This window comes from Ctenopharyngodon idella, chromosome 16, assembly GCF_019924925.1.
Source record: "Ctenopharyngodon idella isolate HZGC_01 chromosome 16, HZGC01, whole genome shotgun sequence".
NCBI classification, from domain to species: domain Eukaryota; kingdom Metazoa; phylum Chordata; class Actinopteri; order Cypriniformes; family Xenocyprididae; genus Ctenopharyngodon; species Ctenopharyngodon idella.
In genome coordinates this window covers 9,876,678-9,901,848 of record NC_067235.1, presented here as the reverse complement: position 1 = coordinate 9,901,848, position 25,171 = coordinate 9,876,678, and the positions used below count along the sequence as shown (strand labels likewise).

At 38.9% G+C, this 25,171-nt stretch overlaps 1 protein-coding gene across 9 annotated transcripts in view; it reads left to right on the top strand.

The window, feature by feature from the left end:
* Positions 1 to 25,171, top strand: part of LOC127496803 (NLR family CARD domain-containing protein 3-like) — a 72,226-nt gene that overhangs the window by 38,152 nt on the left and 8,903 nt on the right. For all 9 annotated transcript variants that reach the window (XM_051864587.1, XM_051864588.1, XM_051864586.1 and 6 more), the window contains 2 exons: positions 20,993 to 21,166; positions 21,647 to 21,820. In XM_051864587.1, coding sequence (XP_051720547.1) covers positions 20,993 to 21,166; positions 21,647 to 21,820 — 348 coding nt within the window. The remainder of the gene's footprint in view (positions 1 to 20,992; positions 21,167 to 21,646; positions 21,821 to 25,171) is intronic.

Genomic DNA, 25,171 nt, shown 5'->3' with positions numbered 1-25,171 from the left:
AAGATAAACTTATTTGGTTCAGATGGTGTCAAGCGGTGACGAGTACAAAAACAAGTGTGTCTTGCCTACAGTCAAGCATGGTGGTGGGAGTGTCATGGTCTGGGGAGCTACAGTTCATTGAGGGAACCATGAATGCCAACATGTACTGCGACATACTGAAGCAGAGCATGATCCCCTCCCTTCGGAGACTGGGCCGCAGGGCAGTATTCCAACATGATAACGACCTCAAACACACCTTCAAGACGACCACTGCCTTGCTAAAGAAGCTGAGGGTACCTAAACCCTATTGAGCATCTGTGGGGCATCCTCCAACGGAAGGTGGAGGAGCACAAGGTCTCTAACATTCACCAGCTCCGAGATGTCGTCATGAAGGAGTGGAAGATGACTCCAGTGGCAACCTGTGAAGCTCTGGTGAACTCCATGCCCAAGAGGGTTAAGGCAGTGCTGGTAAATAATGGTGGCCACACAAAATATTGACACTTTGGGCCCAATTTGGACATTTTCACTTAGGGGTGTACTCACTTTTGTGGCCAGCGGTTTAGACATTAATGGCTGTCTGTTGAGTTATTTTGAGGGGCAGCAAATTTACTCTGTTATACAGGCTGTACACTCACTACTTCACATTGTATCAAAGAGTCATTTCTTCAGTGTTGTCACATGAAAAGATATAATAAAATATTTACAAAAATGTGAGGGGTGTGCTCACTTCTGTGAGATACTGTACATGTCAAAGTAACATCCACACGAATGCCAGGACCTAAAGTTTCCCAGTAGAACATTGCCTGCATCACACTCCCTCAACCAGCCTGCCTTCTTCCCATAGTGTATCCTGCTGTTATCTCTTGGTTGAGTGGTCGAGTTCTGACACTCACATACCCATTGTAGGCACTTTCGGTGGTGGACAAGGTTCATCATAGGCACTTTGTCCATTCTACTGCTAAGCAGCAAACTGCTATTCACTGTGTGTTCTGACACCTTTCTATCATGGGCACCATTAAGTTTTTCAGCAATTTTTGGAGCTACAGTAGCTCTTTTGTGTGATCGGACCAGACAGGCAAGCCTTTGCTCCCCATGTGCATCAATGAGTCTTGGGCACCCATGACCCTGAATCCAGTTCACCGGTTGTCCTTCTTTGCACCACTTTTGGTATGTACTAACCACTACATACCATAAACACACCACAAGACCTGCTGTTTTGGAGATGCTCTGATGCAGTTGTTCTGCCATCACCATTTGGCCTTTGTCAAAGTCACTCAGATCTTTTCACTGCTTCCAACTCATGAAATTCAAGAACTGACTTCACTTGCTGCCTAATATATCCCACCCCTTGACAGGTGCCATTGTAATGATATAATAATGATATCCACCACAGCTTTCAGCAGTTTTAATGTTGTGGCTGATCAATGTAATATACAGTATAAAACTTTAATTTGGCTCTACCGCAACACAAGGTTTTTACTGCAACACCTAAAAATGCTGCAGTAAAGACATGTTGCGGAAATGACATTTTTGCTAATATTGCTGATAACTGCCAGCTAGCAATGTCTGATACATTAGTTTTGACTTTTAGCACCACATATACATGTATTCAACAGTAATATAAATTCATTTTTAAAATGTAGTTCAAAATACACAATTACTAAGCTGAATTGTAAGGACGCACAATAAATACTTAAGAAGAAAAGTTGATCTTTATCTTAGTTTTCTGGATCTTGTGAGTGACCTAATGGGGGTATATGGGAGTAGAATTGTAGCAAAATTCCAAATAAATGGATTATGATCCACAAATAAATGTAAAGATATTCACAAAAAATAATCATATGCACAGATGAATAGAATGAGGTCCACAAATATATGTTGAGTTTCACAAAAATTAATTAAATTCACAAATAAATAAAAAGAGATTTGCTAATAAAAAAACATATTCACAAATATGTTTTTATGTCACAAGCACAACTCTGCCTGCATTTATTTGTGAATCACCACCTGTACATTTGTGAATTGCTTTCTGTGCATTTTTGTTAATATTTATATTTCGTAAGACCATTAGACTGTATGTCAAGCCAAGCCAAACTATTATATTTTATGCGCCATTTAAAAATGCCAGAGAAACAGTGCTCTCTGTTATGGGAACAACAAAGGTATATTGGATACAGATGCGTTATGGAAGCGTCATGTCACGTTATTCAAGATTGAACAGAAAGCCTCAATAATTAGCTATTAACTTATCTAACTGGATTTAACCTTGTGATGAACATGCGAGTTTGCAAAATAGATTAAACTGTCGTCACATAACAACAGCATTTCCCAGTTTATCAATCAAACACGGACAGATATGAGCAGCAAACCAGCTATTAAACATTAACAGGCCCTTAAATAATATTTTAAACATTAATTAAACGTTTTAACGTTACCATTGTTTGTAGAGAAGATATAGACTTTTTAAATGTGACAGGTTATTGAATTACATAGCCTATAGATTATGCATTTCAGTTAAAAATAAAATGTCCAGCAGTCAAACACTTGATCACGCAAATATTTCAGATGAATCAGACTTAATAGTTTTTTATTGTAAAAGTTATTTACAGCATCCAAAATAAATACAAAAAATGTATTTTTCAGCATTGCAACCTCTTTATTTGCATGATCCAAAACCATAGTGATGCCGAGGCTCGTACTGGTACATCACTGATGCTCATTCAGGCTCATATTTGGTATTATACATGTGCAAGTTGAACGGGACATCCGTTTACTGCCACTGACTCATCGTTTCTCACCGTGCCGCTTGTAGACAGTATAGCTGCATGTACATGGACACTAATAATGTAATCCGTTTGTTTATAATGATTATAATGCCTTATTTGCTGCATCGCGCCATACCACCCCGCTCGCGTCAGGTAGAGAGGTGTTATAGCTGGGGATCTGTGAATGATCATAATTCGTGCATAGCCTTTATCCCGATTCACTGATCCTGATGGCAATATAAAGAATATACTCCAAAAATCTTTTGTGTAGCGGACCCCGTCCGAATGATGGCCGAAACATTACTGATGAGTTTCATGAAGTTTTATTGTACATTAGCTACCATGAAATGTACGTTTTTAACTCCAGATAATCACTGTAAGAGCTGATGCCTTTTCAGGTTGCTTAACAAACTGGTAAACTTTCTATCCGTAAGAAAACTCAGATGAAACGTAATAATGTGCACGACACGTTCTCTTGTTCATTACTGCAGTGATCAGTAACACTCAGTCCATAATACACGTCAAAATAAGAGAGTCCCTCTTTGTAAGACGGATAATGCAGCCCTTATATATAATTACACCCACAAAAATATGTACAAAACAAATTAAAAGATTAATCACAATAAAGTCTGTTACATTTTGTAAACGGGGTGTTTTTATCACACAAACAGCTTCAGCTCAATTCCCGCCCCCGATTGTAAAGCAAAACATGATTGGTTGTAGCGAGAGTGTGCTGCAATTGGTCAGTGCAACGTGGCCGTTATCTGATTGGCTTGAGTAGTCGGTGGGTGGAGTCGACCTATTTGTGGATTTGTCTGCAGTCCTGACGCTAGAATTGTTCCAGAATCCACAAATGCGCGAGGTGATTCACAAATGCGCAGAAAGAGATCCACAAATGCGTGCAGCGATCCACAAATTCACAGAAAGCAATTCACAAATGTACAGGTGGTGATTCACAAATAAATGCAGGCAGAGTTGTGCTTTTCACATAAAAACATATTTGTGAATATGTTTTTTTATTAGCAAATCTTTTTATTTATTTGTGAATGTAATTAATTTTTGTGATACTCCAAATATATATTTTTGGAGCTCATTCTATTTATTTGTGCATATGATTATTTTTTGTGAAAATCTTTACATTTATTTGTGGATCATAATCTATTTATTTGGAGATTAGCTACAAATCTACCTCCATAGGGGTGGCCCAGTCTATCAGGCCCAGTCTATTGTTTGGCTTTGAACAAATGTCATATTAAGAGTCTTTTTTCAGTGTTGCGGTAAAGACTCAAAAGTGTAGGACAGGTGTATTAAGATGAAAAAAAAGGTAACTCTTTATTTTAAGGGTCCAGAATAATGCATTATTAAGCATTAATTAATGATTAACTTGTTTACAATTAAGCATTAGTTAAGAATGAACAAACTAGTAATTAATGATTAACTTTACATTTTAAAAGTCCTGAATTATGCATTAGTTAAGCATAAATAAACTAACAATTAATGATTTACTTGTTCACAATTATGCATTAGTTAAGCATGGACACAATAGTAATTAATTATTATTTTAACATATAGTAGGGCATATTAGCCATTATTTACAAATTATTAAACATTTGAAAGATACACATTTATGCTATAAATAAACAAAAATAACCTAGTAATTAATTATTAACTGAATGTACAGTAAACAACTTTTAGTCATTATCTACAACTTAATAAGCCTTATATTATTTTTGTGTAGTGATGTAATTATATTTCTGTGCCATTCTATTAAGTTAAATGAACAATAAGCTAATAATTATGTTTAATTACTGATGGTTTTGCAGTTATAAATTGATAAAATAGTATAAAGACAATCTGACCCCCAAAGTGAAAGGTATATCCACATTATGGCATTTATTGACCACAATAAGCCAATAATTAAGGCCAAACTGCCATTAATACAGTACTAATAAAGGCAATTTGACCCCCTTTTCTAAAGTGAAAGTTAAATCCTCATTAATTATGGCACTTATTGAGTGATATTCAAGTTTATTGTTTATTGAGAATAAGGCTAAACGGCCATTAATACAGTACTAAAACAATTTTACCGCCTATTATAAAGTAAAAGTTATATTCAGTGCCGCGTTAAGCCTTTGCGGGGCCCTGGGCTAACGAACGCAGTGGGGTCCTAAACGTGAAAACGCTTAATGTGGCTGAATGTACTAAGACAGTGATATTAACAGAGCAAACTCAGTAAACATCATACTAATAAACCATACTATACTCAGCGAAGCAGATGAGCCCAGAATATGAACGCAATGCATTTTCCTCCCATAGAAAATCATAATGAAAACGCTTAACGTGGCTTAATGTCCTACCAAGTGATATTAAAAGACCAAATTCTGCACAAACCAATTTTTCTGTATAGTATGCTTTATTAGTATAGTGTTTACTAAGTTTGGTCTTTTAATGTCACTGTCTTAGTATATTAAGCCACGTTAAGCGTCTTCTTTATGGGAGGAAAATGCTTAACCCTATTAAGCCCACTAGATGGCAGTAAAAGCTGTTTTTTTTTTCCTTTAAATGCTGTACTCATGTACAAGGTTACTGTGGAAACATGCTATGCATATTCCTGCATAGTGTTCTAATGTCCAAAGACTAATCTTTATGTTATGTGTCTCCTCCAGTAAAATCAAAATTTCTTTATTGGTAAATCCACGCTGAAAATAATCCTTTATGATGTCTTCCATTTTATGTAGAATAATAATGAAGCAGCAATCCTGATGGTCAGCCGCAATGAAAGGAAACGCAAGCAAAGTAAGAACTGCGAGAAATGAAGTTTCACACAATATTGAGTTTATATCTCACAATTGTGAGAAAAAAAGTCAGAAATGCGAGAAATAAAAGTCAGAATTTACATTACATTACGCAATTGCGAGTTTATATCTCGCAATTCTGACTTTATATCATGTAATTGCGAGTTTATATGATGCAATTGTGAGTTTATATCTCAGATTTGTGAGTTTATTGAAAAGTAATTTAATTGTAAGAAAAGAAGTCAGAATTGTGATAAAGTCAGAATTGTGAGATATAAACTTGCAATTGCGAGATAAAAAGTCAGAATTCTGAGATAAAAAGTCGCAATTACTGTTTTTATTTTTTATTTAGTGGCGGAAACGGGCTTCCATATTTTTGTACGTTTGGTTAAATGGTGAAAGATACAACATGGACTTATTGGCAACATTTAAACGTAAACATTTAAACATTATGCTTTTACAGCTATATATATATATATATATATATATATACGATTATTTTGTATCATAAAGATATCTGTATAATTTCCCTTTTACCATTTTATAGATAAATGTTTCATCCCTAAACCCAAACATAACCATTTTATAGAGAATATAAAATGTACGTAATGGACAGAAATATTTAGGAAAATTACAATTTTAGTAACAAAATAGCATTAAAACGATATTTTGAGCCACTAAATCCACTCAAACCTCTAAACCTACCCATAACCATTTCTTAAAAATATGTAGTTATAAAGAAAAACATAACAGACAGAAAAGTGTAACTTAATCACAATACTTTATTAAGAAAATGTTAAAAGTACTACCAATAGTACCATAGTACCAAATAGTACCAAATAGCCTTTATTAGTACTGTATTAATGGCAGTTAAGCCTTAATTATTGGCTTATCGTGGTCAATAAACTTGAATATCAGTCAATATGTGCCATAATTAATAAGGATTTAACTTCTACTTTAGAATAGGGGTCAAATTGCCTTTATGTATTGATGGGAGTTTGGCCTTAATTATTGGCTTATTGTGGTTAATAAACTTGAATATCACTCTTAAGTGCCATAATTAATGTGGATATACCTTTCTCTTTGGGGGTCAAATTGTCTTTATTATACTATTTTAGCAATTTATAACTGAAAACCATAAAAAATTAAACATAATTACTAGCTTATTGTTCGGTTAACTTAATAGAATGGCACAGAAATATAATTACATCACTACACAAAAATAATATATGGCTTATTAAGTTGTAGATAATGACTAAAAAGCATTTGCTGTACATTCAGTTAATCATTAATTACTAGTTTATTTTTATTTATAGCATAAATGTGTATCTTTCAAATGTTTAATAATTTGTAAATAATGGCTAATATCCCCTACTATATGTTAAGTTAATGATTAATTACTATTGTTTCCAAGCTTAACTAATGCCTAATTGTGAACAAGTAAATCATTAATTGCTAGTTTATTTATGCTTAACTAATACATAATTCTGGACCCTTAAAATGTAAAGTTAATCATTAATTACTAGTGTGTTCATTCTTAATTAATGCTTAATTGTGAACAAGTTAATCATTAATTAATGCTTAACTAATGCATTATTCTGGACCCCAAAAATAAAGTGTTACCGAAACAAATCATATAAATGATTAGTAAACAAACAAACAAACAAACACAAACAAACAAAAAAAAACTTTAAGATGGTGTAAAGTAACATTTAAATGAAACTAGTTCATTTGAAATAATGTCATATTGTAAAAGAATTAGCTAATTTTACGTATATCAGCATTGAGACCACAGGCGTGGGACATGAGCAAAAATGGTGTGTGGGCCTATAAATGCTTCATAATTTTTCTTTAAATAATATTATTCATTCATTATTTTTAATGTCAAGGTGTGTAATGACACTGTGTTTATATTTATGAGGCATCAGATGACAAATTTTAACATAAACCTTAAATTTCACTACTGGGACTTAAAAGTGCCCATAGTTGCAGAAACACCCACACACATACTGTATATTACAGACACTCACTTGCACAGAAACGTTTGGTCAGCCCCGCTCTGATGAATTAATCAGTAAAATAGTTACTTAAAAGATACATGACTCACCAGCAAGGTAATAACTGTGCAGTTCTTGAGGTAGATAAACTTACAGTTTCACTATTAGTAGAAACACTGCTGCCATGAGAGACGCACAGACTCAGGTAGGCTAATTTACATATGCTGCTTATTCTCTCTCTCTCTCAACTGTAACGCAGTTGCCGCTGTATCAACTGTATTATTCTGCTATCAAGGCTCAAGACTTCGTTACTAGTTCTGAAATGACATTTTGGAATTAGCAACGGAGGCTTGGGATGAGATGTGTAAGAAATTAATCCCACACACAAGAGTGTTTTAAGGACAAAAACCTGACAAATGTCTTGAAATACAACATCGGAACAGTGTCTTGAGGTGTGGTATAAGCAGAATAATTGACTCCAGGCTGTTGAAATGTTTAGAATTCAACAGCTTTGCATCGTGGCTGCATTACCACCTCAGGTGTGCATTATTTTCAATGAATTCAATGGCCTGTCAATTATTATTTCTTACATAGTTAACAATATAAATGAGAGTAAAAGGTACATTTTGAGTACACAGTTATAACTGGAAATAAATCCTGTTCAAAGATAAGTTAACATCACTTACCTGGCATTCCAAGGTGTTTAGTGTTCCCTTTCACTCATGAAATCTAACCAATAGTGTGAAGGGACGTCAGAGCAGGTGACGTCACAGACCAGGAAACTATAAAGCACCCCTGAGAACAAAGAACGCCAGCTTCTGTGTCTTCAACAGCGCTCTGTGTTTTCGTGTGTCTTATTTGGTGTTGTCTGTCCGCTACATATACAGCAAACAAAAATATCTCTTCATCTGAGGACAAGAGTATTTTCTGTTCACCAAGAACATATATATTATATATATATATATATATCAAAAAGACACTTATTATGGCGACAAGCAAGCAGCAGTTTATCAAGTGTGTTCCTCCCTGCCCTCGCTTCATCACGGGCGGGGATACACACAAGATGTGCGTTGCTTGCTTGGGAGTGGAGCATGCCCAGGCAGCTCTCGAGGGAGCTGTCTGTGTACATTGTGAAAAACTAACGCTCCGTACACTCCGTTCACGCCGGGCGTTCTTCGACAAAGAGAAAGAAGGCGCCGCGGCGATTGTTCCCCAGGGATCGGGTCCCACTGCTGCTGAGGCACAGCGACGGCTTCATTCCTGGGGTTCACAAATGGATCTGGTGGAGGGGTTAGAGACGGGCCCAGCCTTATCTCGGCCCTCACCTGCCAGACCCAGTGTCTCTCCTCTGGTTGTGGAAGCACGCGCTGCGGTTTCTTCCCCCAGCAGAGAGGCACCGGCGCTTCATCTATCCAGTTCTGAGGAGTTGGATGTGATGAGCGTCGAGGCTGGAGAAGAGGTCTCGCCATCCTCATCTCCAGCATATGAGGAGCTGTTAGAGGTTGTGACTCGGGCTGTGGCTAAATTAAATATCGACTGGCCAGCCGAAAGACCTGAAGCACGGCAGAAAAGCAAGTTAGATAAGCGCTTTCTGCCTGCCTGGTCACAGCCTCAGCGTCGGGGATTGCCGTTCTTCCTCGATCTCCACACCTCGGTGTGGAGATCGTGGCAGAAGCCGGCTCAATATAGAGTGTACAGCCCCCCAGACATCGATATATTCTATCATCGTGGGGCTGAAACAACATGGTTATGGGACGATGCCTCGGGTCGAAGAGTGCTTGTGGGCTATCTCTCGCCCGAGTCTGCATCGTCCCTTAAATCCCCGACGCTGCCCACCAGGCCATTACGAACAACATCAGCCCTGGTGGGCAAAGAAATATGCCTCAGCAGGTCAGGCTGCAGCCTGTTTACACACAGTGTCGATCCTGCAAGCCTATCAGGCCGACCTGCTGGGGGAGATTGATGAGAGCGGTGAGGCGAGTTTTGAGACCATTCAGGAACTTCGTAAAGCCACCGATCTAGCTCTTCGTGCCACCATGGAGACGGCAAAAACAATCGGCCGCTTTATGGCAGCCCTGGTGGCCACGGAGAGGCACTTATGGCTAAATCTCTCTGACATCCGAGAAAGAGATAAAAGCGTGCTCTTAGACTCGCCATTGTCTCCCCTGGGCCTCTTCGGCGGCTCAGTCACCTCGGTCGTCGAGAGGTTCCAGGAGGCCAAGAAACAGTCAGCGGCCTTCCAAAAGTTCCTCCCTCGCCGCTCTCTCCCCGCCGAGGCTGCTGAGCAGGAGCAGCCTCGGCCATCTACCAGCTCCTCATCTGTGCATAGAGCGCAACAAAAACAAAGTGTCGCTGCCTGTGCTCCCCCGCAAAGATCTTGGGGACCGGGACGGGCGACACAGTAGAAGCCTTCCAAGGGTAAGACAGATCTGCGGACTGTCTTTATCGCGAGGAAGGCTTTGAAGAAGTCCTGACGCCAGTGGCGCAGGACTTCTGAGGGCAGCCCCCTCCGAAGAGGGTTCTGTATTAAAATCTATAAAATTAACCCCTCAGGGGGCCGTTCTGCCAACCCTGCCACCTCGTGTGCCTCAGGGCGCAGTGGTCCCCACCGACCCTCTGAGGAGTGCCGGCCAGCGTTTGATTCGGCTGTTCCCTGCCGGTGCGCCGCTTCAGGGTGCCGAGTCAAATGCTCAAAACACACCAGAGGCCAGTCTCGAGAGACTGGTTCCCTTAGTAGAATTTCTAGAAGAATGGAAACGTCTTCCCAACATCTCTCGATGGGTGCTGCTCACGATAGAAAAGGGTTACAAAATACAGTTCGGGTTTCGCCCGCCCCAGTTCAAGGGGGTCCTTCCTACAGTGGTGGGCCCCGAGCAGTCTCTGGTTATGGAACAAGAAGTTATGACACTCTTGCAAAAAGGAGCTATAGAAAGGGTTCCTCCTCCCAGCAAGCAGTCAGGGTTTTACAGCCGTTACTTCATCGTTCCGATGAAGGATGGAGGGTTGCGTCCTATTCTAGATTTACGCATGTTAAATCGTTCAGTGCAAAAGCTCAAGTTCAAGATGCTTACACTCAGACAGATCACCACACAGATCAGGTCCGAGGACTGGTTTGTGACAATAGAGCTGAAATACGCTTACTTTCATGTGTCAATCCACCCTTCACACTGGAAGTTCCTCAGGTTTGCTTTCGGGGGCGAAGCTTACCAATACAAGGTTCTTCCGTTCGGCCTATCTCTTTCACCCCGCACCTTCACGAAGTGCGTGGATGCAGCTCTGGCTCCCCTGAGACTCCAGGGCATCCGTGTGCTAAATTATATCGATGATTGGTTGATTCTAGCTCAATTAGAGTCTGTCTCCTGCTCGGGTGAATTCCATTCTCTCAGCCGTGAAAGGGGTGAAATTAGGCCAGTCATTCACTGTAAAACAGTTTCAGAGACTGTTGGGTCTGATGGCAGCTGCGTCCAACGTGATACCTTTTGGCCTGCTGCACATGAGACCCTTACAGTGGTGGCTCAGGACCAAGGGGTTTTCTCTGAGGGGAAATCCTTTCCGCATGATCAAGGTCACGCGGCGAAGCCTTCGTGCATTAGTCATGTGGAAGAAGCCTTGGTTCCTGTCCCAGGGACCTGTGTTGGGGGCTCCTTGTCATCGCATAATGCTAACGACGGATGCGTCTCTCACAGGCTGGGGGGCGATCATGAGTGGTCGATCGGCTCAGGGTCTTTGGGAGGACCATCATCGTTCCTGGCACATAAATCGGCTGGAAATGATGGCGGTATTTCGAGCACTCAAATACTTCCTCCCAGACCTGAGGGGCCACCATGTGTTAGTTCGCACAGACAACATGTCGGTGGTTTCCTACATCAACCATCAGGGAGGTCTGAGGTCTCGCCAGTTGTGCAAGTTATCCCATCAGATCCTCCTGTGGTCTCAAGGGAAGCTCCTCTCCCTGAGAGCAGCTTATATCCTGGGGCATCAAAATGTGGGGGCAGACATCCTGTCGAGACAGGGGCCGAGGCCCGGGGAGTGGAGACTCCACCCCGAGGTGGTGGAGCTCGTTTGGAAGAATTTCGGTCGCGCAGAAGTCGATCTATTTGCCTCGAAAGAGACCTCTCATTGCCCGTTGTGGTATTCTCTGACCCATCCAGCCCCACTGGGGTTGGATGCCATGGTACAGACGTGGCCGAGGCTGCGTCTGTATGCATTTCCCCCGATTGCTCTGCTCCCAGGAGTTCTGGAGAGGGTTTGCCGGGATACGGTCCGTCTCATACTAATAGCCCCGTTCTGGCCGACCCGAATATGGTTCTCGGACCTAGTGTCCCTATTAGAAGGCTCCCCCATGGAGATTCCAGTCAGGCAGGACCTCCTGTCCCAAACGGGCGGCATGATAATTCACCCCCGCCCGGAGTTGTGGAAACTGTGGGCTTGGCCTCTGAGGGGGCCGAGCTCATAGAATCCGGTCTCTCAACTGAGGTTGTGGAGACCATACTCCACTCCAGAGCTCCGTCCACGAGAAAACTTTACGCATATAAGTGGAAGCTGTTTGCTACTTGGTGTAGTCAATCTCAGGTGGACCCGTTCCACTCATCTATCAGTCATGTACTGCAATTTCTCCAAGAAAAGTTCTCGGATGGTCTATCTCCTTCTACACTGAAGGTTTATACTGCAGCTATTTCCGCTTATCATGCTCCTTTGGGGGATGTTTCTGTGGGAAAGAACCCCCAAGTTATACGTTTTCTCTGTGGCACCCAGAGACTGAGGCCTGCTGTGCGTACAAAAACTCCGTCCTGGGACTTGGCCATTGTATTGGAAGGGTTGGCTGCGGCTCCCTTTGAACCTTTAGAGGAAGTATCTGAAAAGTTCCTCACTTTGAAAACCATATTTCTGTTGGCTATATCATCTCTCAAAAGAATTGGAGATCTACAAGCACTTTCTGTTGCTCCTTCATGTTTGGAATTTGCACCTGGATTGGTCAAGGCTTTCCTGCATCATAGACCTGGGTATATACCCAAGGTCCCCACCAATGTCCCAGGGCCCATTGTTCTGCAGGCCTTTTGTCCTCCACCTTTTACAAACCCGGATCAGGAAAAACTAAATCTGCTGTGCCCGGTGAGGGCTTTAGACACCTACGTCCACAGAGCTGCCCTGTGGTGAAAGACTGATCAGTTATTTGTCTGTTACGGGTCTCCTAAGAAAGGAGGCCCAGCGTCTAAGCAGAGAATGAGCAAGTGGGTGGTCGAGGCCATCTCTCTTGCCTATGAGTCATCCGGGCAGCCTTCACCTTTGGCTGTCCGGGCACACTCCACTAGGGGTATGGCTGCTTCAAAAGCTTTGTTCTCGGGAGTTCCCATCAACGAGATATGTGATGTGGCTGGGTGGTCATCTCAGCACACCTTTATTAGGTTTTATAACCTGGATTTGGGCTCCACTCCGGGTCCGCGGTGCTCTCGTCTCAAAGATAACAGACAGGCACTTGGTCTTACGTTTACGTTTGTAACCCTGGTTCCCTGAATAGGGAACGAGACGCTGCGTTGCTTAGCCATACTCCCTGCACGCCTGTGAGCGTCTGCTTCATCCATATCAGAGGCTGGCGTTCTTTGTTCTCAGGGGTGCTTTATAGTTTCCTGGTCCGTGACGTCACCCGCTCTGACGTCCTGTCACACTATTGGTTCGATTTCACGAGTGCTTCAAGACGTAATCACGCAGAGGTGATCCCAATGCGATTCAACGCAGTGTCTCGTTTCCTATTCAGGGAACCAGGCTTACAAACGTAACCCGAGACATTTTTATGCACTGGATGAAAAATAAAAAATAAAAAAACTTTCCTGCTTCCAGTCAGTGATCTCACCATCAAATTCATGCAGAATGTCCAATGTGGGCCAATATCTGGTCACTATGATTGAAATCTGTGAGAAAAAAGAAAAAACATCTGTGAGCATGCTGATAACAGGATCATAGCAACTACTGTATTAGCATTATTATAATGTCCACTCTTAGCAGAAAACATGATTTTTGTGATCGCATGCATGCATGTATTACTGCACATCATGTGGAGAAAATTTTGTATAGGCCTATTATTTAATTATATACAGTACCAGTCAAAAGACTGGACACATAAATATTTTTAATGTTTTTGAAAGAAGACTCATGCTTATCAAGCCTGCATTTATTTGATCAAAAATACAGAAAAAAAACAGCAATATTGTGAAATATTATTACAATTTAAAATAATGGTTTTCTATTTTAATATACTTTAAAATATAATTTATTTCTGTCATGCAAAGCTGAATTTTCATCATTCATTACGAGCAAAAGCTTCACTGATGTGGCACTAGGCTATTTCACAGTAAACACTTAATAATCTGTCCAAAACAGGCCAAAAAAAAAAAATCATATTTTTTATATTATAGAGCCTATACATGTTAATGTGCAACTTAATACATTGCTAACACATTTTATTTCAGTATTTATTATGTATTTCAGTCGATTTCACTCATCTCAGTATAGCAATATAGTTTGGGAAAAGCCAATATGGCATGTTTACTAATGTAAGTTATGTGTAGTAGCCTAAACGAAACCGCACATCTGCACCATTCATTCACAGAGACACACAGAACATGCAGGATTCATATTTAAACAGTCTTTTTGGGGTTTAATATTAACAGACACTATATCGCAATTAGAATAAAGAACTTAAGAATAAAAAACTTACCATTCACAATCATCGGCTTGATCAAGTTGAGTCCTTGAAATGAAAATGAAAGTTGCGATCTTGGTATCAACACACCGACCCCAGGGAGTTAATTGGGGCCCTACTGAAACATGACTGGACATCTTTCAAGATTTCCTATTAATGCCAGCAGCAACTGATTAATATTCATGAGCTCAGTCTTCATTGTGTGTTGACATAACTACCTGCCCAGGGCAACAGCTCTACCTCACAGCATGCAATTGCATGTCAGGATCTTAAGTGAGAGACAGGTTGCTTCAAAGCAACCTTAAGCAGATCACGTTAGTCAAGCTCGTATCAGTTGACATTTTCAGTTATCCTACAGCTGCTTTCATTGTGTTGCTCTGCAAATTTAATAGGCAAACCCGCATCATCTCAATAGGAATTGTGCAGTCAGGAATTTTGTGTGAGGGATTTGTTCCCCACAAGGATCAGATTCAAGTTCATGAACTTGAACATGAAAATTCACTGCAATGACCAATGTAAGCTACATGATTTGTAAGTGACCTCTGAGTAAGCATTGTTTCTCGCATTGCTACATTATTGACATGGACTCTGCCCGCAAATTTTGCTGAAGTTATACTAATGTGACTGCCTCAAGAACAAAGTTCAGACAAGATCTCCCCTCCTCACATGAAGGAGAAGGATATCAACAAGGAGATCAAGCATACTGGTTATATTTCATCCTCCATTCATCTCTGAATGTATTTGTGATCCTCTTTGTACACAGTACTAACTGTACAATGTTGCATAGACGCTGTAGCAAAGTTCTACTACAGTCAAGATTTCAGCTGGTTGAGGTGGCTGAATATGGATCAGATTCTGGTTAGAGAATCAGGAGTGGAGAAGAGATTCTTGATAATGAGTCATTTATTTTACAATTTTGAATATGCTTTTGAGGTATGCAGCTGTGATATTGTATGGTCTACAGAAGGAAATAAAGAGAAATAATTTACAATAATGTTTGTTTAACATGTATGTCTCATTACACTAATTGAACTAAGAGAAATCTGTGAACATATTACAAAATATATATTTGACAAATGTAAGTATTAATAATCACAATAAAGTTAACGGTAATACAGTAGAACAGTGTTTCCTAAACTGGGGGATTTAAAGATTTACGAGGGGTTGCCAAGCTCACTGTAATTTGAGGGTTAATGAGGAAATGGTTACCAGTTTGACAATAAACCACGATGCAATTTCCGACGGTTAGTATTACAGTTTAATATTTTAATCATCATTAAACCCATATTTGATTGCCAGGATTTGAAAAACTTGCGTTAAATACTGTCCAGTATTAAGCAAAGTAAGTACTAACACAGATACAGCATGCAGTGTAGGTTTTGTTTGAGAAAAAATAAATAAATAGCGGAAAGAAGTGAGAGGTTTTACAACCGAGTTCTGAGGGAAATTAATGTATGTTATTTAAAGTATGAATGAATTCTATGAATGTATCTCTGAAGGGAACTGACTGCCTTGAGAAAAGTTTTGATGGCATCGTCCCTCTGTGTAGCGCGTGGTGTGTAGCTGCTTTATTTATGGGGTTACCAGGGAAACAGCTCTATTTCTGCTGTTACAAAAGCACCACCTACTGACAGAGAATGGATTTACATTTTCATTCAGCCTGTCTGCGGTTTTTGTTTATGAAACTCAGACAACATTTTTATGTGCTGTTGTAAATTTGAACAAGTTGATGGAAAATAAGCTAATGTGCATTCTAAAGCAACTCTGATTCTAATTCGGATAATAAGGTATCTAGAATTATTAATTGAGCTGATTAAATAATCATTTTGACTCATCCTGTTTCTTAAAAACGTATTAAAGGAATATTAGGTTTATCATTTTATAAGACATTTTGGTCAATACTTTATTTGAACATATAATACAAGACATTATTATGTAGCAAGTCAAATTTGGCCGTAGTTGTTAATTCTATTATTTTAATGTTTAAGGAGCTGTTGTTGCATGCGTTAAGGATTTTGAATGTTAAAAAAGGGGTCTCCTGGAAAAAAGGGTGGGAACCACTGCAGTAGAACACTGAATAACATGCTGCTGTAAGCAATTGCAAAACAACTGTGAAGATGCTGATATCAGGAGGGCTGCACGATTTGGGGGGGGGAAAAAACATATAATAATAACATTAATAATAACAATAACCATAATAAATATAGCTGCAAGCAGCAATGACAGGCCCAAGCCCCGGCACCACCGCCACCCCGGTGGCTTTAGGGCAACAGTGCACGGTGGGCATTATGCATTTATAGCGGGTAAATGTAAAAGAACTATAAAAAAAAAAAGTTGTTTGAAAACGTCCATTTACTGCAGCCACCTTGTGCCACTATGACTGTGAACCACAACAGCCACATCCATGAGATCATTTAAATTTAGATGAATTTCATATCATAGGATGTCATAGGTCACTTTGAAATGAGTGCAAAGTTATCTTTTGTGGCTTGACATATTTTAAGTCCAGAAGTCCAATATTTATCTTAAGGTCTTTTTATATTTTTATTAACGTAATTGTTAAATTAATTATATAAAACAATATTGTCAGTGCCCAACAAATGAACTGGTTCTATGCATTTATTTTGTTATTCAAACTTAAAAAAAAGACAAGGCCTAAGAGATTTCTTATCATTTAATGCAGGCAAAAGCACAGCAATGAAAGGTTTAAATTCTAGGCAGAGTGGAATCTAATGCTTATAATGTATTGTTTAGAAGATATGAGACTCTTCCTGTTTCCCATTTTTTTAAATTACTTTAATCTCTCACCATGGCAACATTGTTCGAGATATCAAATATCCATTTGCAATTTAACTTCTTAAATGTCTTAGCACCATGTTAAAAATGTTTGGTCTGAATCGAATAAATCCTCTAGGAGTAGAAGTTTAAAATTTAGAGCCTGATTTTCCAAAAAAAAAAAATCCACATTCAATCCAAAAAAGCTGACTTCTGTTGATTGGTGCTAATGAGTGTAAGCGCTATAGAGGCCCTCCTCCCCGCCCGTTTCTAGGGTTTTGCCCGTGTCTACTGGATGACATCTCTGACATGTGTCAAGTTTCATGCAATTTGAAGCATGCTAAGAGTCTCAAAAGCATCCAAAATGAATATTAGAGTTTGATGCATTGCCAAAGCGACAGTGTTTAAGATATCAAGAATTGTTTCACAGGTGTACATTTGCCATGTCTTGACATTATTCTAATTAAGTTTGAAGCAAATCGGGTAAAAATAAGAGAAGTGATCTCAAAGCATTTTGAATGTGACACACTTCCTGCTGCCAGTTGGTGGTACTATAACTTTGACTCACAATAGTCACATCCATGTGATCAGACACCTACAACGAACACACAGCTGAAGTTTAATCAAAATCAATCAATGTATGCAGACTATTCGTTGCCATAGCCAAACCATTTGAGATATCAAAAATCTGCTCGCAATTTAGCATCATCAATGTCTTGACTTCATGCTGACCGAGCTTGGTGGTGATCGGATTAATCGCCTAGGAGGAGTATATCAAATTCCAGAGCATGGCATATTCATCTATATTTCATCTATATTTCCCCCTCACCGCCAGAAAAACTCCAAGAATCACGACCATATATAAGCGGCAGGTTCATTATGAAAAAAAATATAAGCGTTAAAAATTAATGAAGAATCAATGAATTCTGAACAACTTACTGTCATTGTGTACATAATATGTAATCATGTAATCCATAAAAAAGTAACTGTAGTCTGAATGGGAGTATTTTAAAAAGTAGTTTACTCTAATTACAAGTACTTGATTTTTGGAATCTGATTACGTAATCCAGATTACATGTAATCCATTACTACCCAGCTCTGCCAACTCCTCACCGGACAAAGAGACGGGCATCCTAGGGAGCAGGACTCAGCAAAGTGCTTCCCAACCCTCAGATCGAGGGGAGTACTCTGCTCGACCTTGGATCCACAGAATGCTAGAAACAGAGCATTCTGGAGGCTGGATATTCTACTTAGGGTCCTAAAGGGGACAGCCTATAGCTCTACCAGAAGCTTATCTGAGGGGAGTTAAAACACAAACTTCTTAATACCCTTAGACCAAGCAAGGTCTAGAAGGAAGACTGAAAGGGGTAGAAACTACAGCCTAACAAACACTGATCCTCCAGGGAGGCTGAAAGAAGCCTTCTACTGATGATCAGAGCTCGGGAGTGCAGAACTCTAAAAATGACCCTCACTAGAGGGGAGTAGAGAGACTCGTGGGAAACCTTGGTGTCATTTTGACTCGTTGATGCTAGCTTAAGCTCAGAGTCAAAATGACACCAAGGTCTCGGCCAAAAAGCTGAGCTTGAACACACCAAAAGCACTAAAGGCGACTGTCAACTAGCATGTACTGATAGATTAATTTTTATTTTGTAATTTTATGTACTTGTATACTTTTATATTAATTTTATATTACATATTTTATATAATCCTATTGCTCAGAATAACTGGGGGAGGGGGGTTGCTGGGTCTGACATCATTATGAATTGTCAAGTATGAAAGATTAGTGGATGCAGATATATATGTATCATTCACCTGATATGGGGGGGTTGCATCGTATCGCACCGCAACAGCTAAAAGCTGTCTACTCTGGATGCGACAAAGTGACCATTGCAAATCCCTTTGTCCTTCCTATGAGAAGTATTGCGAGTACTTGGAGTACGTCATATATACAATCGGGATTTGTTGTGTCGCACCACATCAGGTGTAGACAACATCACTGATTATAACGCGTTCTATTGTCTTTTGACACGTTGCATTGCAATGTGTCAAAAGACCACTCGCATCCGGTGTAGACACAGTGGAAGGAAAAACAAAATGCATGTTGACAAAAAAATTAAAAACAGACATCACGGCTAAATGCATAAAATTTTAAGAACACTATGCAAACATACTATTTTTATATTATTTGATCTGCTACGGCAGCAGGGTAGATGCCTGGGCATTAATTTTCATTATTTTACTGTTATGTTTAGGGTTGTTTTTTTTTTTTTTGTTTTTTTTTTGGTTTTTTTGGTTTTCTTTTACCTAAAACCTACCCCGTTGAGATGGTGATGTGGACCGCATTCAAGCATTACAGTGGGCTGTCTTAAACAGCTTGCCCTTTTACAGAAAATTTTGTTTATTAACAACTGACAGTTGTGACCTAAATATCAATTTAATTTATAATAATCAATCCTAAAATTTGCCTTTTGTAACTTACTATTCGCGTCATCGGTCTTGCTTGCACTCAAGTTCCGAGGATCTCTCGGTTATTGGCTCATTTTCAATCAGACTTGTGAATTCGGTTAACCTGAGACTCGCTCTGAACGGATCATTCTGTAAGTTGATGACTCGAGAACAGCTGCAATCGGATCAGTCCAATTCACGAATGAATCGTTTGGTGCGATTTGCAAACTGATTTAACAGGCTAATCAGCTTGTTCACAAATTGGACACCTCTGTCGCATCTTGGAGCATGTGATGATTTCTTCAATTCAAAGTAACAAGGAATGAAATGTTTTTTTTAGGAATTGTAGTGGAGTAAAAAGTACGATATTATGCTGTACACTATATTTACCTAAATACTCGGCAAGACGAACATTTTGACATAATTTATGTATTTGACCATTTAATCGCAATAGACCACAAAAAATAAGTCAATTTGGTTCTCGCGAGCTTCACAAATTAAATGCGTCCATGAATCACCAGACAAGTGTACACGGTCTGAATGATAGGCTGAATATTCATAATAGTCTTAAATATACTGCCATCTGCACAACCCTAATCTATGCGTTGCCTCTGCAAATGCTAGATCAGAGCCACTAGAATCATTATTGCAGTTGTTGCAGTCCTGCATTTACTGAAAAATAAAACTGAGTTTTGTTGATGCCTTGCTGTGTTTGTGGCTTTGCTGACATACTTTTGATAAGCTAATATGACGCATTTTTATATCGAAAGCCAGTAGCATTTGAAATGCATTAAATGTATGGTAATTTGCAGAGGTTTATTTAGAAATGAGTGTCCGTTGATTTAACTGCTCGTACCCAGGAATTTGTGGAGCATGAAACGGCACATTCTCAATAGAGAATCTAGCTCAAGAGATACCTGAGTTTCTTGGTCTGCACTTTTGAGTTTCCTACTCTAGCTACACCAAGATTCACTATAGTAAGAAGAAAGTCATGCAAGACAGAATGTTCCTCGCTCCAGGCAAAATCCTGTTTTTTTGTTATCTAACATTTGATATTTCATCATTCTACTGTGTGCAGTTACTTTTATATTTGATTTTAAAGGTAACAGCTATAATTGTTGAGATTGAGAATATATTGTATTTAATTGATTAAATTGTAAGTATTTGACATGAATGGACAACATGCTACGTATGTGTAGATGAAAATGCCTCATAAATGTAAAAAAAAAGCTCCTGAACATCAATTCAATTCACTCAAAAATGAATGAAGTTAAAGAGGCATTTGATCCAACAAGTAGTATTTCTGTTTTATCAGAACTTAGCAGAAAGAAATGCCACTACATCCAGTTTTTCATTACCTTAATTTAATCTACTAACCTGTGTTTTCACTTAACTATAAAGAACTATACTATAAACTATAAAGAACTATACTAAGCACTATAAAGCAGTGTGTTGTCTGTATAACGATGAAAAAATCCACTATGGTGAGAACCTTTGTTTAGTTAAATAACTTTTGCATTTGTTCCACTGTTGTAGTATTACTGGCTGTAATCTCACTGGTCAGTGCTGTGAAATCGTGATATCAGCTTTACAATCATCAAACTCCCCCCTGAGAGAGCTGGACCTGAGTAATAATGACCTGCAGGATTCAGGAGTGAAGATGATTTCTGATGGACTCAAGAGTACAAATTGTAAACTGAAAATATTAAGGTATTTATGGGGGTATTTAATGTCTGTGTGTGTTGAAATTGAAAGAATATAAATTGAGCCCATTATTATGACTTTTTTTTTACCTACAAGGTACACCCTATGGGTAGCACACACATAGGATGTACCTTGTAGGAAAAAAAAAAAACCCTCTCCTAGACCACAATGTACAATCATGAGACTTCACTTGTTAGCCTTACTTCTGTTAATCATATTTAATTATTTTCACCATATTTAATAATTTTACAATATAGATGTAAGGGAATATAGATGTAGGGACACTAAATGTTCAATGACCAAAAAGTGCAGAAGTAACCCCTGTAGCCAGAGTTCATGTCATTCAGAGTGCTGAAAGATACTGTACATTACTGAGCATTGATGACTTATCAATTCTATTTCTTATCAGTTCTATCAATTAAGAGATAATCTCTCTCTCGCTCTCTCTCTCTCTCTCTCTCTCTGTGTGTGTGTGTGTGTGTGTAGATTATCTGGCTGTATGGTAACAGAGGAAGGCTGTTCTTATCTGGCTTCAGCTCTGAGTTCAAACCCCTCACACCTGAGAGAGCTGGATCTGAGCTACAATCACCCAGGAGACTCAGGAGTGAAGCTGCTCTCAGAAAGACTGAAAGACCCAAACTGTTCACTGGAGATACTCAAGTATGTTGGTCAATAAGAGTCATTCTGTCTGTGTATGTGTGTCTGTAATACAAATGAAATATTCATTTGTTTTAAAACTGAAATTCAGTAAATTACATTGAAATTCATTGAGTTTAAATTAGTGCCACAGGGTAGGGTGAAGCACCTTTTGAGGACTATGGGTTGGTTGAAACCCAAATACATTTATTAATACTAAAGACTCACCGATGTATTGGCCAATAATTGGTATCAGCTGATAAAAGCAATTATTTTCACTAGCAGCCATCGGCCAATTGTTTAAAAACAGCCGATGATGAGGGCAGATGATATCCTGTCAATCAAAAGGGTGTGGAAAAAACGTGTCAGACTGCAACTCATGCTGTGTGTAAAGAAAATCTCTCATGTTGAATTTAGGGCAAGTTAACGAGACAACAACACATCAACAGTTCAAAAACAGCGAAGTTAAAACAGGTTCTGTTTGACCCTATAAATCAATCATAATTTAAGCCATGTCCGCAGTTGTTCCTTACACCAAACATTATTTGTAGCGCGCCTCTCATTGAATAATCGTAAATAGCTTTGTGCTTTGTTACTTGTGATAAGAAACAAAGTAAATTTTATCACGAAATTCAAATAATAAATGCCATTTTTACACTCTTAATTGTGACATGACAGATCGCTGTAGAGCCTCAGTTCAAACGGCAGTGCTGAGTGCGAGACTTTTCTTGTTCACATATTGTTAGTTAGCTATAAAAAACACTAGAGAGGAGCTTATTTACTGTTAATTATATATGTATGCTTGAATAAATTTATCATAAAGACAAGTGTTTATGAAAACTACCTTAACTGAGTTGCACACAAACATTCCTGTTTTTATTTGAGTGTAATTATTATATGGAAATAAATTGCAGTTGATTATAATAGCTCTGTTGTTAATTTTAACCTATATATATGATATTTACCATCTGAATATAACCATGCCATGTCAACAAATGGAAAGTCAGCCAGCTCTTTATTTGTATTTGATAATGTTTAAATATATGCATCCAAATAGAATACCTATTAAATATAATTATACCTAAAACAGTGTTTTCAATGAACAGTATTGTAAAAACTCAAGTTTTCTCAACCCTGTTTAAAAATAGGTATATGCTGCCTTTTACTGCTTATTCTATATATGACATTTGAAAATTATCAGAATTATTTTAACCAAAGAGCAGTTATCTGCCTAATTTTAACTTACACATACTTATTGAAATTAAAAAATAAATTAAAATGTGTTTATGTATAATACTTGTATTATTTTATATTGAAAACAAGGATGTATATTTCCATATTTTGGTTTGTAAATATAATTATTTTCCTGTTTACCTTTTTGTTCTTATTTTAAACCCTTGCCATGGCAACACCATTCGAGATATCCTATAATCGTTCACAATTTAGCATCCTTAGTATCTTGTCATCATGTTCAGAAAGTTTGGTGGCGATTGCATGAATCCCCTAAGATGAATAGTTAAAATTTCAGAGCTTGTTTATTCAAAAAATCCACATTCAAACCAAAATAGCTGACTTCCTGTTGGTCTGAGCTAATGACTGTAAATTAGAAGGTTGTCCGGCTTAATGAGAACGATATGTGTACCGAGTTTGGTGACTGTAGTTAAAAATAATCCCCCCACTTTTGTCAAAAAGTGGCACTATAGAGCCCCTCCTCCCCGCCCATTTCTACGGTTTTGCCCATGTCTACTGGTTGACATCTCTGATGTGTGTGTCGAGTTTCATGCAATTTGAAGCATGCTAAGAGTCTCAAAAGCATCCAAAACGAATATTAAAGTTTGATGCATTGCCATGGCAACAGTGTTCAAGTAATCACAATTCTTTTCAAAGGTCTACATTCACCGTGTCTTGACATTATTCTGATGAAGTTTGAAGCAAATTGGGTAAAAATAAGAGGGTGATCTCAAAGCACTTTGAAAGTGATAGTGGCAAGGCAACGAATTTATGGCGAGATGTGGATTTTTAAAAAAAATCCACATTCAAAACAAAATAGCTTACTTCCTTTTGGTCTGAGCTAATGATTGTAAATTAGAAAGTTGTCCGGCTTATTGAGAACAATATGTGTACTAAGTTTGGTGACTGTAGTTAAAACTAATCCCCCCACTTTTGTCAAAAGGTGGCGCTGTAGAGCCCCTCCTCCCCGCCCGTTTCTAGGGTTTTGTGTATCAAATTCCAGAGCATTCGTTTTTCAAACAACCCATAATAACTGACTTCCTGTTGAGCTGGCGTATAACTTAGAGCACGAAAGTTGTTAGGCCTGATGAGATCTATATGTGTACCAAGTTTCATACTAATGAGTGCAAGCGTGTTTGATATATGGACCAAGTTTTCAGAGCCCATTCAAGGGGGCGCTGTCGAGCCCCCCTGCCACGCCCAGGTACCAGCTTCTGCCCGGCCCTGATGGCCATGGATTCCGATGTGTGTGCAAAGTTTCAAGAGTTTTCGAGCATGGTAAGGGCTCCAAAAGTGCCTGAATAGTCAAAAAAAAAATATATATATATAGCTGCAAGCAGCGATGGCGGGCCCAAGCCCGGTGGCACTGCCACCCCGGTGGCTTCAGGGCAACTGTGCGCAGCGGGCAATAGGCATTTAAAACGGTTAAACATCAAAGGACTATGTCAAATTCACTCCACATTTACTGCACTTTAAGGTGGCACTATAGAGCCCCTCCTCCCACCCGTTTCTAGGGCTTTGCCAATCCTGACGTGTGTCAAGTTTCATGCAATTTGAAGCATGCTAAGAGTCTCAAAAGCATCCAAAACGAATATTAAAGTTTGATGCATTGCCAAGGCAACAGTGTTTGAGATATCACGATTCTTTTCAAAGGTCTACATCTGCCATGTTTTGACATTATTCTGATAAAGTTTGAAGCAAATCGGGTAAAAATAAGAGGGTGATCTCAAAGCATGCTAAAAGTGACACACTTCCTGCTGCCAGTTGGTGGCGCTATAACTTTGACTCACAATAGTCGCATCCATGTGATCAGCCTTGTACAACGAACACACAGCCAAAGTTTCATCAAAATCAATTAATGTATGTAGAAGTTATAACACTTTGTTTCCCTTTTCTCGCCATAAATTTGTTGCCTCGCCATGGCCAAACCGTTTGAGATATCCAACATCCGTTTGCAATTAAACAACTTCAATGTCTTAGCACCAAGATAAAAAAGTTTGGTGTAAATTGTATAAACCCTGTAGGAGTAGTAGTATAAAATTCATAGCCTGTTTTTAAAAAAAAATCCACATTCAAACCAAAATAGCTGACTTCCTGTTGGTCGGAGCTAATGAATGTAAAATAGAAAATTGTCCGGCTTGATGA